Below are 13,927 nucleotides of genomic sequence, written 5' to 3' on the forward strand. Positions count from 1 at the left end.
AAGGGCTTCTCTGATGGCTAAGTCAGTAAAGAATCTGCCTGCAATGCAGGAGATGTGGGTTCGATCCCTGGGTCACGCAGATCCTCTGGAGAAGGAAATGGCACCCCACTCCAGAATTCTTGCCTGGGAAATCCCATGGACAGAGGAGCTGGTAGGCTACAGTCCATGGGGTTGCAAGAGTTGGACATGACTTAGGAACTAAATCACCACCACCATAAATTCCACGTGAGCAGAAGACAAGCCAGATTGCGACCTCTCCTTTGCAGCCAGAGGGTAGAGGGAGTCAGGCACTCTGGCTTCCAGTCCTAGCTTCCTAGCTCTGTGAACTGAGTTGAATGAGCCCCTTCCCCTCTCTGGGCCACAATCTGTCTAGCTGTACAAGGTCTGACACATGGAAATAAGCTTACTGGATCCTCTAAGGTCTCCAGGACACCCTGTAAACCTAACTTTCTTAAACCAGAAGGAAGCATCTGATGAGAGATCTTCTGGCCATGGTTTCTGGGACCTGAAACAAAAACAGAGGGGCATGGCCACCTCCTCCATCAACGCTGGGGTGGGGGCAAAGGAGTGATGATGACCCACTCATCCCCTACCCCTGGGTGGGCAGGCCTAGAAGCCAATGGAAGTGATAAGTGTCTGGCCTCAGCACCAAGAGGCCTCATCCTTCACCTGAATCACAGCGGCCTCTCCTCTCCAGAGATCAGAGCTGGAGAAGCAATTAGAGTTTAATTATCTTCACAGGGAGAGAAGGGACCAGGTAGAACTCACCTAAGCCACAGAGCTAGTCCGTGGAAGGGCAGAAAGCCAAACCTTCTTCCCTTGGGGAAAACAGAAGGTTCTAGCCTTGTGCAGACACGTATCTCAAGAGACTGAGTGCTTCTCACCCTGGAGACGTCAAGGTGAACAAATATAGCATTAAAAGGTAAGTACTCTAAAATAATTTTCAAATTAAGAAAAAGCCAGATCTGGAATGAAAGGAGGAGGGAAAGACCGGCAATTAATAATGAGAACTTGCTTGCACCGGGAGGGAAAGAGCTGGCAGGCTCACATTCCCAAGGCTGCAGCGACAGTTTTCCTAGTAAGGACGCTAAAGACGGCCTGACGGTCAGGAGTGGGGCTCAGGGATCAAGGGTGCGGTCCGAGCCCAAGTCTTCTCTGTACGACCTTGCTGTTGCCGCCAGGGTCTACGCTGTTGAGCCGGGTGCTGGGAGCCCCTAAGGCTGGTCCGGGTGGGACCCGCAGGAGCCGGCCCTCTTCCGTGGGAGGCTCTGGCTGGTCCTTATCCCCTCCTGGGCACAGCAGCGCCACGGGAACTTGGGGAGCCCCCATGCCGGCTCGGAGGCGGGGTGGGCCGTGGACGTGGCACCCGGCGGGGCACCAAGGGGGACGCCTAGAGTTCTGGATGTCTCCTTTCTAGCCCCTCGGCCATGCGCCCGCCATCTGGGGCTTTACCTCTGTCTGAAAAATGGGCACAGGGTGTTTTGCGCCGATCTGGTCAGGGAAGAGGGGGTGGCACCGGGGGCGGTAATGAGCTCGCCGTTCCCAGGCGGGAGGTGACTCTCCAGCGCCACCGCGTGGCTGAGGCGGCGCACGGAGCCCAGCCCGAGGCGATGGGGATTTCCAGGCTTGCCAACGATCACAGAACCACAAGTGTTTACGAAAGGAGCAGCCAGCCAGGAACACCGAAGCCTGGCGAACTAGTGAAATGGCAGCTAGCATTTGTTGAACGATTGTTGCGAACCAAACACTGGGCTTAACATTTTCCGGTCCTTTTCTCTTGTGAACTCTTAATCATCTTTTAAGCGGATGCAGCTATTATTCCTATCTCACAGCGGAGGAAACTGAGGTTTAGAGAGAATGAGAAACTTGTCCAAGTCCCCAGCTGATGGGGAAAGCTGACCTATCCCAGCCTCCAACATTTTACAAGCTAGAGACTTGGAAGTGTGGACAGAATGACCCGATTTTCCGTGAAACTGAAATAATCAGGGCTTCGAGGGCCCTCCCATCCCCCAGTCCGAGAGTAACTCCTGCGTCCTTGCTCCCTGAGGGGCCGCCACCTCTCCGTTTTATTGGGTCAGCCAAAAAGAAACGACCTTTCTGGCCGACCCAATGTGAAGAATGATGTCTCTAGCCGCAATGGTCAGAAGCCAAAGAACACAGCTTTTTCTTCTCTAATATCCAGGAGCCTTGGTAGTGAAAGGTGCTTTGGGGCTTGAGAATCACAGACAGAGGAAAGTTGAGTAGTTAGGAGCATCCCGGAAGGGTGGGTTTCAGAAGGACTGGGTTTCAGGCCCTGCTCTGCTTCCAACTAGCTACGTGATCTTAGGCAAGTTCATGCTCTTCTATGGGCCTTGGTTTCCCTTCTGTGCAATGTACATTCCTCTGGATGATGTAAAAATCCTTACCCCAGCCTTCCTAATAGCCTTCCCCATACTAGCCCCGCCCAGACTGGCCTTGACTTTCCAGAAGCCTCCCTGAAGTGAGGTTGAAGGTCCCAGGTGGGAGCTGTGACCCATCTCCGAGTTTCCTCCTGAGTTCTGGGCCCTGGACTAGGTCCTGGCAGGGTATCTGGCCTTGGCAGATCAGAGCCATCAGAGGGGAGAAAAGCCCTGTGCCTCTGAGTAAGGCCTCAGGGAGGGGGGCCTGCATTGTGATGACCTCATCCATTCTATGACATCATCCTCTCTCTTATTCCCACTCCTCCCTGATCAACTGCTCTGCAAACAACCATCAGTCTGAATCCCAAAGGCCTGAGAAAGTCTGTTCACCAGTACCTACTGCTGATCTGTCTCACCCAGCAAGAAGCACCATGAAATTGGAATTCACCGAGAAAAACTACAACAGCTTCGTACTGCAGAACCTGAACAAACAGAGAAAACGCAAAGAGTACTGGGACATAGCCCTGACTGTGGACCACCATGTCTTCTTTGCACATCGCAATGTGCTGGCTGCAGTCTCCCCGCTGGTGAAGAACCTCATTTCCAACCATGACATGAAGACCACTGATGAGCTCTTTATCACCATTGACCCCAACTACCTGAGTCCGACCACAGTGGACCAGCTCCTAGACTACTTCTACAGTGGCAAGGTGGTGATCTCAGAACAGAACGTGGAAGAGCTCCTTCGTGGGGCCCAGTATTTCAACACACCCCGCCTTCGAATTCACTGCAATGACTTCCTGATCAAGTCCATCCGCCGTGCCAACTGCTTGCGCTACCTCTTCTTGGCTGAGTTGTTTGAGCTCAAAGAGGTGTCAGACTTGGCCTACTCTGGCATTCGTGACAACTTCCACTACTGGGCCAGTCCTGAGGGCAGCATGCACTTCATGCGCTGTCCACCTGTCATCTTTGGCCGCCTGCTCCGAGATGAAAACTTGCATGTACTCAACGAAGACCAGGCTCTCAATGCACTCATCAATTGGGTATGCTTCCGGAAGGATGAGCGGGAGAAGTATTTCAAGAAGTTCTTCAATTACATCAACCTCAATGCTGTCTCCAACAAGACGCTAATGTATGCCAGCAACAAGCTGATGGGCATGGAGAACAGCTCAGCCCACTCAACCCTGATTGAGAGTGTCCTTGTAGACCGCAAACAGGAGAGGCCAACCAGTCTGCTGAGCTACCAGCGGAAAGGGGCCCTGCTTGATTCAGTGGTCATCCTAGGTGGCCAGAAGGCCCACGGCAAGTTCAACGATGGAGTGTTTGCTTATATCATCCAGGAGAACCTGTGGTTGAAACTCTCAGAGATGCCCTACCGGGCAGCAGCACTGAGTGCCACCTCTGCTGGTCGCTACATCTACATCTCTGGTGGAACCACTGAGCAGATTTCAGGGCTAAAGACGGCTTGGCGGTATGACATGGATGACAACTCCTGGACCAAGTTGCCCGACCTGCCAATTGGGCTTGTCTTCCACACCATGGTGACCTGCGGGGGGACAGTGTACTCAGTGGGAGGCAGCATTGCCCCGAGGCGCTATGTCTCTAACATCTATCGCTATGATGAGCGCAAGGAGACCTGGTGCCTGGCAGGGAAGATGAGCATTCCTATGGACGGCACAGCCGTGATCACCAAGGGTGACCGGAACCTGTATATTGTCACCGGGCGGTGCTTGGTGAAGGGTTACATCTCCCGGGTTGGGGTGGTGGACTGCTTCGATACCAACACTGGGGAGGTGGTCCAGTGTATCACCTTTCCTATTGAGTTCAACCACCGGCCCCTGCTCTCTTTTCATCAGGACAACATCCTCTGCGTGTACAGCCACCGGCAGAGTGTGGAGATCAACCTGCAGAAGGTAAAGGCCAACAAGACAACCACCTCAGTGCCTCTTTTGCCCAACAACTGCCCCTTGGATGTGTCCCATGCTATATGCTCTGTTGGAGACAACAGAGTGTTTGTGTGCGGAGGTGTCACCACAACCAGCGATGTCCAGGCAAAGGACTACACCATCAACCCAAACGCCTACCTGCTGGACCAAAAGGCAGGCGAGTGGAAGACCCTGGCCCCCCCACCGGAGGCACTGGACTGTCCTGCCTGCTGTCTAGCCAAGCTACCTTGCAAGATTCTTCAAAGGATTTAAACAACTTTTTAAGTGGGAGAATAAGTAAATGCATTATTATTCACAATTTAGTGAGAGAGAAATAGAGAGGAAGGCGTTGGTTCCTTTTTAGTCTCTGTTTGGCCCCGAAGGTGGAGATCCTGGGCTCTGGCTACTCCCAGTGCGGGGAGATTCAGGGCTGCCCTGTTACTGAAGGGATCCAGGCTGAGGCTGAGAGAGTCCCTGGTGGGTGGGATTGAGGCGTATCTTGGGCACTGGCTCCCAGTGGGTGAAGATTCAGGGCTACTCCATCATTGAAGGGATCCAAGGAGAGGCTGGAAGGGGATCCTGGGTGGGTGAGATCAAGGCATCTCCCAGGCCCTGGCCAAGGTGATGTCTGAAAGGCCCCCTATCCTATACCCTTGTAGTCACCTTGAAGACACATGCTAGACTGACAGGTAAAGCACCTGCTTAGAGTTGTGAAGCCTCAGGCTCCTCCAACACTCATTTCTGAGTCTGCCCAGGAAGGCAGGGGAGGGCCAATCCCAGGTCTGGGAGAGGAGCCTCCTGGGTTAGGGAGGGAGAAGGTGGTGAGCCAGGCTCGGGGATGCGGGCAGAGGGTGTGGGGTTGGGACAGGAGAGGAGGCAGGGTTGCTTGGCTATTGGGCTGGACCATGCAGCTATGGTGTGTCTCATTTGTGGGCAAGTTGGAGGGTTACTTACATGTTTCCAGTAAGCAAGGTTCATTGGGAACTTTCTCCAGGAATACAAGGTCTGAGGAACTGGGGGTGGAAGAGAGGTGAGTAAAGGGAGAAAAAAGAAACCTACATCTCTATTGGAGACATAAGGGAGATGATGGGATGAGAGTCAGGACGGTTTAGTAGTTAGGGGCCTGACTACTAGGGACAGATGGCCTGGTTCAAATGCCAGTTCCACCACTTACTGAGTAATCCTGAGAAAGTTATTAACATCTCTGTGCCTTAGTTCCATGATCTGTAAAGGGGGGGACAATAAGAGCACCTGCCTCACTGGCTGATGTGATGTGCAAAGTGCCTAGGACAATCCCTGGCACATATTAAAGTGCTGCAGGAGCACTTCTATAAAAGAAAAAAAAAGGAAGAGGGATGAGGCAAGGGTCTAGGTTCTTGGACCCTGATATTGAGTTAGGTTCCATAAAATGTTCTTTGGGACTCCCTACCTCAAAGCCTAGTGAGCTCTCCTCAATTCTAACTACCTGTTTCCGTTTCATTTGTGTGTTTCCATATAATCCTAAACAATTTGGAAGAAACTGACCAAGTCCTTGAACACCATATATAATCCTCATTCCTCCATTCACTTGTCCCTTCATGAATTCACTTACTCATCTGCTCATCAGTTTGCACACAGACACACGCACACTCACTGGGGCCTCTCTGCGCAGGTCCCTGTGCTGGGTGCTCGGGCGATGGCACAGACAGTCCCTGTCCCTGGGAGAGAATGTCCACCAGTGCCAGGAAGCAGGAGTGGTACACAAGCCACATATGGAATTTCACCTTTTCTGGTAGCCATATTAACAAGATAAAGAGAAATGAGTAAAATTAATAATATATTTCATTTAATGCAATATACCTAAAAATTAACATTTAAACAAATAATCAATGGAAACATTTATTAATGAGGTATTTAACTTCTTTTTTTTGTCTTTAGAACCCAGTGTGTATTACACTTACAGCATGGCTCATTTTGGACTGACTACATACCTCAAGGCCCACGAAGCTAATGGCTACTATATTATGCATGTGGGATACTTTACATATCCTTATGGTTCACATCTGCTCCATCCCCTTCATTTTCCCACTCAATCCTGCTTCACCCACTCAGCTGCAGCTTCTTGACTTCCCTGAAGGGTGGCCTCTCTCTTCAAAGCCTACCCCTCTGCCCAGGTCTTAACTTCGCTCCCTCCAGTCCAGGACCTTGGACTTCACAGCTGAGTCTCTCTCCCCTGGGAACTTACCCCACATTTCTCTCTTCTCCAATCCTGGGCAGCCCCTGCCTCTGCTCACCTCAGTGCATCTCCCAGCTGGAAGAAGAGGGTCCTATGGACCCACACAGCTAAGCCCAGCTGCCCCGCCCCACCCCACCAGGCTTGGCTAACCCAGTCACCTCTTACGACACCAGATGGCCATTCCCTACTGCTGATTCTCCAACCTTCTCTGGTGTCCTGGGGCCCTGCCCTTCTTTCTGTTTCTTCTCAGCCACTTACCTCTCATTTTGCTGCCAGAACTCCAGAGAAATAGAGGTCAGACAATCTAGCACCTTAAGTAATCTGTTGTCCCCCCAAAAAATCTCTCCAGAGCTTCCACTGCTTTTCTGCCCCTTTGAGGAAGAGGTGTCCTTCCATGATTCAAAGCAATCTCCTGTCTTGTTCTGTTTCCTTACAACTCGCCAGGCTCCCCAGTTCCCTCCCTCTCCACATTCCCTTCCTGATGTCTTCTCTTCATTCCAGCAATATTCTCAAGGTTCTGCTAACCTGAAGACAAACCTTCCTCAGTTTTGAGGTCCAGCTCTTGCTATCTGCCCATCGCTTTCCTCAGCTGAGCTTCCTGAATGTTGCCTCTGCTCTCTGGTTCCAGACCAAACTCTAAGCCACTCAGTCTGGCTTCTGTTCCCACCACACCACCAAACTGTCTCCTGATGACACTGTTGTCTTTTTCTCAACATTCTTTCTTTTCCTTGCAGTGGGATTTCCTTCCTTCCTTTCCTTTTAGAATAGTGAGATTATAATTTGATATATTAACCAATGTGGTCCTTCCTTGCTCCTTCAAAGTTAGACCATGAAGCTGAAGCTTCAGGGTTTATTGCCCTGAGGAGGTTGGCACAGCTGAATGTAGGAATCAGAGCTCAACTCTTGGCTTCTGTTGCTAGAAGAGCTTCAGCAATTCATAGCAGAGATTATGGTCTTGAAAGGCATGACTTTTGTACCATAATCCAAGTCTTCAAACTGGAATACACGAAGTCTTTCCAAGGGAAATTCAGACAAGCATAGTTTGAAGGGAATCAGTTTTCAGATCCTCAACTTTTTTCCTAAAATTGACCTGAGAATAAAACTGTGGTGGAGATTTCATTCTAGTTCTCTTTTCCCATCTTCCTTTTCAAAATAATATGTCAAACATTTTACGTACACACAGAGAGCAACATTTAACCTCTCCAAATCTTCCCAGGCTGCACCGCCCCGGATGCCATGTGAGGATATAAACTAGTAGTGTCAGTGAAGTGTCTGGCGAAGATTCCTTTAATCAAGACACCAATATCCAAAGAAGAGTTTGTGGTATTAATACTTTTTTGACTTTTCCAGACAGTGTCTGTGTTGATATGTGAAGCCTGGTGTTTTAAACTAGGGTATTTTGGTCCAAGATAGGTCTTTAAAAATGTTAAGTAGCACAGTGCTATGAGGACATATTTTAAAAAATCATTACTGACTAGTAATTCACCCATTTAAAGTATAGAATTCAATGGTTTTTTATATATTCACAGAGTTCTCCAATCATTGCAACGATCAATTTTAGGACATTTTTATCACTCCAAAAAGAAATCTACCCCATAGCTGTAACTCTCTAGCCCCCTCAATTCCCCAGCCCCAGGCAGCCAATAATTTAGTTTCTGACTCTATGGATTAATCTATTCTAGACATTTCATATAAAATGTGACCTTTTTTTCTGGCTTTCACTTAGCATAATGTTTTCAAGTTTCATCCATGTTATAGCATGTAATTCATTCCTTTTTATGGCTGGATACTATTCCATTGTGAGGTTATACCACATTTTATGTATCTGTTTATCAGTTAATAGATTGACATTTGGTTTGCTTCCACTTCTTGGCTATTACAAATAGTGCTCAATGAACATTTGTGTACAAGGATTTGTGTTCATGCAGGTTTTCATTTCTCTTGGGTATACACCTAGGAATAGAATTGTTAGATCAAATTTTAACTCTTTGTTTAACCACTTGAGGAACTGCCAGACTATTTCCCAAAGCAGCTGAATCATTTGGCATTCCCACCAGCAACGTATGAGGGATCCAACTTTCTGCCCCCTCACCAGCACTTCTTATTATCTGTCTTTCCACAAACAGTCACCCTAGTGAGAAAGCAGCATCTCATTGTGGTTTTGATTTGCATTGCCCTGATGCCTAGTGATGCTGGATATCTTTTCAGGGGCTTATTTTTGATGACTGTTGTTATCAGAGAAAGTATTACTCTTGAGGAAGAGTTCTCAAGGTACAAAGGTAGTGGGACTCAGAAATGTGACAGTCTTTGTGCCATTATTTCATTCAGGCCACAGAATCATACCAAGTCTCTATTCCTTCCTACCAAGCCATCTATCTTAGAATATTAAAGATTTTTTAAAGTATGTGAGAAAATATCCACTACCAACCACATCCTCTCTGCATTTTCACCATTCTCAGTAATGAGAAAAATGCTCCCATTTTCCTGGATCTATTTGGTAGCATTTAAAAGATGACATAAAACATTCCACACTTATGTTCAAAAGAACAATGTTACATCTTTGAACAAAAGTAAATATATCGCGTTAGAATGCTTATTATTAGAATGCTTTATTCAGAGTTGTAAGAAACATTTAAAACCTTTTTTATTACGAATATATAACCCACATAGAAAAGCAACAATACATAATTGTATAGCTTAATGAATTATAACTATTGTAAATATCCATGTAACCATTACTGAGTTCAAGCAATAGATTATTGCTAATACCTCAAAAGTCTCCAGTGTGGCCCCTTCCTGATTACATCCCTTCTCTGCTCTCTGAGCTTTATAATGCCTTCCTTGCTTTTCTTTCATCTTCCTGACCAGGGATCTAACTCAAGACCTCGGCAGTGAAAGCACAGGCTCCTAACCACTCGACCGTCAGGGAATTCCCTGTTTCTTGCTCATTATTCCTGCCTGGAGAATCCTTGTGGACAGAGGTGCCTGGCCAGCTACAGTTCATGGGGTTGCACAAAGTCTGACACGACTGAATGACTAAGCATAGCACATAGCTTTACCATCTAAGTAGGCATTTCTAATACATAGATTAGTTCAGCCTGCCTTTGAACTTTACATAAGAGACTTGTACTGTATGAATTATTTTGTGTCTGGCTTCTTTCACTCAAGTTGTGTTCACAATTGATCCATGTTGTTGTACGTAGGTATAGTTCTTCCCATTCATCATCTGTATAGTATTCTGTTATATGAGTGTATCCTTTTATTTATCCAGTCTCCTGTTCATGGATATCTGGGTGGTTTCCAGTTTGGACAATTACAAGCAATGCTATTCTTATGAATGTACCTTGATACATGTATACTCAGCTTTATCTAGAACATAAGTAGAATTGCTGTCTTCATTTCTAGATAATGCCAAACTATTTCGCAAAGTGATTGTGCCAGTTTTACATTGCCATCAGCAGTACTTGAGAACTCATGTTGTTTCTACATGCTTGCCAATACTTAGTATTGGCAGACTTTTATTATTGCCAATCAGATATGAAGTATTATCTCAATGCAGTTTTAATTTGCATTCTCTTGATTGATAATTAAAAGTTAAGCACCTTTTAATGTTTATTGGACATTGGGATTTCCTCTTTTGTGAAATCTTTTTTTCTATTTGGTTGACTATTTTCTCTTTTTGACTTGTTGGAATTCTTTTTTTTTTCTTTTCAATTTTTTTGAGTTAGACCATTTTTAAAGTTTTAAAGTTTGATTTGGACCATTTTTTAAGTTTTTAGAGTTTATTGAATTTGTTTACAATATTGCTTCTGTTGTTTATGTTCTGGTTTTCTGGCTGGGAGGCATGTGGGATCTTACTCCCCAACCAAGGAACCATCAAACCCACACCCCCTGCACTGGAAAGTGAACTCTTAACCACTGGACCACCAGGGAAGTCCCTGGAATTCTTAATATAGACTAGATACGAGTCGTCTACCAGTTTCAAATGTGGTAAATATCTTCTCCCATTCTGTGGCTTGCCCTTCCACTCATAATGGTATATTTTAATTTTAATTAGTCTGATTTGTCTTTTCATTTTTGGTTATTGCTCTTGATACTTGAGGAAATCATTCTTTACCCTGAGGTCACAAATATCCAATATGGATATGTAATTGTCCCAGAACCGATTTTCCCACTTCTCTGCAGCGCCACCTTTGTTGTAAATCACATGTCCGTACATGGGTGGATGTGCTTGTGAGCTCTCTTATTCCACTGGTCTATTCATCTGACCTTACACCAATAGTACCACCTCCAGTTCTATAGCTTTGTCATATCCAATGTGGTTTACAATTTGCTTGTCAAGATCCACAAAACTGTTGAGGTTTTGATTGTGATTGTGCTGAATTTACAGATCAATTTAGAGAAATTTCATATATTTACAATATCAGTTTTTAAAATTCATGGACATGGTATATTTCCATTTTAGGGAGTCTTCTGTAATTCTTCTTAATGTTTTATACTTTGTAAGAGGTCTCACACAATGTTTGTTAGATTTATTCCTATGTACTGGACATTTTAAAATTAATATATATTATTAAAATATATATAGTCATGTATATGATATAATATTCTTTTAAAATATATAGCATTCTTTGAAAAATTCATTTCCTCTTTTTAGTCTATAGAAATACATTGATTTCTGTATATTTATTTTGTACTTAGCAGATTGTAGGGAATCTTTATATATTCCAGATGTGAGCTCTTTCAGTTGTACATGTGGTAAATATCTTCTCTCCACTCAATATGAATCATAGCTCTAAATGTAAAACTACAAAACTTTTAGAAAGAAACATGGACCAAATCTTTGTAACGGGGGGGTTAAGCAAAGATTTTTTAGATATGACATGCAAAAAGCATGATCCATTTCAGTTCAGTTCAGTTGCTCAGTCATGTCCAACTCTTTGTGACCCCGTGGACTGCAGCACTCCAGGATTCCCTGTCCATCACTAACTCCCGGAGCTTGCTCAAACTCATGTCCATTGAGTCAGTCATGCCTTCCAACCGTCTCATCCTCTGTCATCCCCTTCTCCTGCCTTCAATCTTGCCCAGCATCAGGGTCTTTTCAAATGAGTCAGTTCTTTGTATCAGGTGGCCAAAGTATTGTAGTTTCAGCTTCAGCATCAGTCCTTCCAAGGAATATTCAGGACTGATTTCCTTTAAAATGGACTGGTTGCATCTCCTTGCAATCCAAGGGACTCTCAAGAGTCTTCTCCAACATCACAATTCAAAAGCATCAATTCTTTGGTGCTCAGCCTTCTTTGTAGTCCAACTCTCACATCCATACATGACGGGAAAAACCATAGCTTTGACTGGATGGATCTTTGTCAACAAAGTAATGTCCCTGCTTTTTAATATGCTGTCTAGGTTTGTCATAGCTTTTCTTCCAAGGAGCAAGCGTCTTTTAATTTCAAGGCTGCAATAACCATCTGCAGTGATTTTGGAGCCCAAGAAAATAAAGTCTGTCACTGTTTCCATTGTTTCCCCATATATTTGTCCTAAAGTGCTGGGACCGGTTGCCATGATCTTCATTGGGTTTTTGAATCTGTAGATTTATATCTTTGGCAAATTTGGCAAGTTTTTGGCTGTTATTATTTCAAGTATTTTTTCCAGCTTTGTACACTATTTTCTTTCTGGAAGTCTGATGCAACAAACGTTACACTTTTTGTTCTTGTTCCACAGGTCCCTGGGGCTCTTTTCAGCTTTTTTCCTCACTGTTCAGACTAATATCTACTGATCAGTCTTCATATTCAGTAACTCTTACCTCTGTCATCTCCATTTTGCTTTGGGATCTATCTGAGTTTGTAAATTTTTGCTTTTAAAAGTTTCCAGTTCAAACATTTCCATTTCATTATTCTTTATATTTTATAATTTCTTTGCTGAAGCTTTCTAATTTTTCAGTTGTTCCAAGGATGTTTACAATTATTGGTAAGAGCACTTTTATAATAGCTGATGTAAAGTCTCTGTCAGATAACTCCAATATCTAAACCATCTTGGTATTGATATGTGTGGATTGTCTTTTGTGTGTGTGTGTGAGTTGAGATTTTCCTAGTTATTCATATGCTAGGTAATTTTAGATTGTATCTTAAATATTTTGAATACTATGACATGAGACTTTGGGTCTTATAAAATCCTATAAAGAATGTGGATATTTTTGTACTAGTATATAATTGACCAAACTAGTTTCAGGATATAAGTTCTAACTGACCTATGGGCTGTGGTTAGAATTTGATTCCAATCTTCCAAGATTTTGTACCGGTATTTGAATCTGTCCCATGTTTGGGCCACCTAGTGACCAATCTGGAACATCAGTTCAGTTCAGTCGCTCAGTCATGTCCAACTCTTTGCGACCCCATGGACTGCAGCACGCCAGGCCTCTCTGTCCATCACCAACTCCCAGAGTTTACTCAGACTCATGTCCATTGAGTTAGTGATGCCATCCAACCATCTCATCCTCTGTCGTCCCCTTCTCCTCCACCTTCAATCTTTCTCAGTATCATGGTCTTTCCAAATGAGTCAGTTCTTGGCATCAGCTGGCCAAAGTATTGGAGTTTCAGCTTCAGCATCTGTCCTTCCAATGAATATCAGGACTGATTTCCTTTAGGATGGACTGGTTGGATCTCCTTGTAGTCCAAGGGACTCTCAAGAGTCTTCTCCAACACCACAGTTCAAAAGCATCAATTCTTCAGCATTCAGTTTTCTTTATAGTCCAACTCTCATATCCATCCATGACTACTGGAAAAATCATAGCTTTGACTAGACAGACCTTTGTTGGTAAAGTAATGTCTCTGCTTTTTAATAAGCTGTCTGTTGGTCCTAACATTTCTTCCAAGGAGTAAGTATCTTTTAATTTCATGGCCTGCAGTCACCATCTGCAGTAATTTTGAAGCCCCCCAAAATAAAGTCAGCCACTGTGTACATTGTTTCCCCATCTATTTGCCATGAAGTGATGGGACCAGATGCCATGATCTTCGTTTTCTGAATGTTGAGTTTTAAGCCAACTTTTTCACTCTCCTCTTTCACTTTCAAGAGGCTCTTTAGTTCTTCTTCACTTTTTGCCATAAGGGTGGTGTCATGTGCATATCTGAGGTTATTGATATTTCTCCCAGCAATCTTGATTCCAGCTTGTGCTTCTTCCAGTCCAGCATTTCTCATGATGTACTCTGCATATAAGTTAAATAAACAGGGTGACAATATACAGCCTTGACGTACTCCTTTCCCAATTTGGAACCAGTCTATTGTTCCATGTCCAGTTCTAACTGTTGCTTCTTGACCTGAATACAGATTTCTCAAGAGGCAGCTCAGGTGGTCTGGTATTCCCATCTCTTTAAGAATATTCCACAGTTTGTGGTGATCCACACAATCAAAGGTTT

The 13,927-nt window shown here is 44.8% G+C and overlaps 1 protein-coding gene across 1 annotated transcript; it reads left to right on the top strand.

Moving 5' to 3' along the window:
• The first annotated feature begins 2,809 nt into the window (after window positions 1-2,809).
• On the top strand, window positions 2,810-4,576 carry CCIN (calicin). Its single transcript, XM_068974721.1, has one exon. The coding sequence runs from the start codon at window positions 2,810-2,812 to the stop codon at window positions 4,574-4,576; it is 1,767 nt and encodes a 588-aa protein (XP_068830822.1).
• Window positions 4,577-13,927: the final 9,351 nt, after the last annotated feature.

The sequence above is a fragment of the Capricornis sumatraensis genome, chromosome 6 (assembly GCF_032405125.1).
Source record: "Capricornis sumatraensis isolate serow.1 chromosome 6, serow.2, whole genome shotgun sequence".
NCBI classification, from domain to species: Eukaryota; Metazoa; Chordata; class Mammalia; order Artiodactyla; family Bovidae; genus Capricornis; species Capricornis sumatraensis.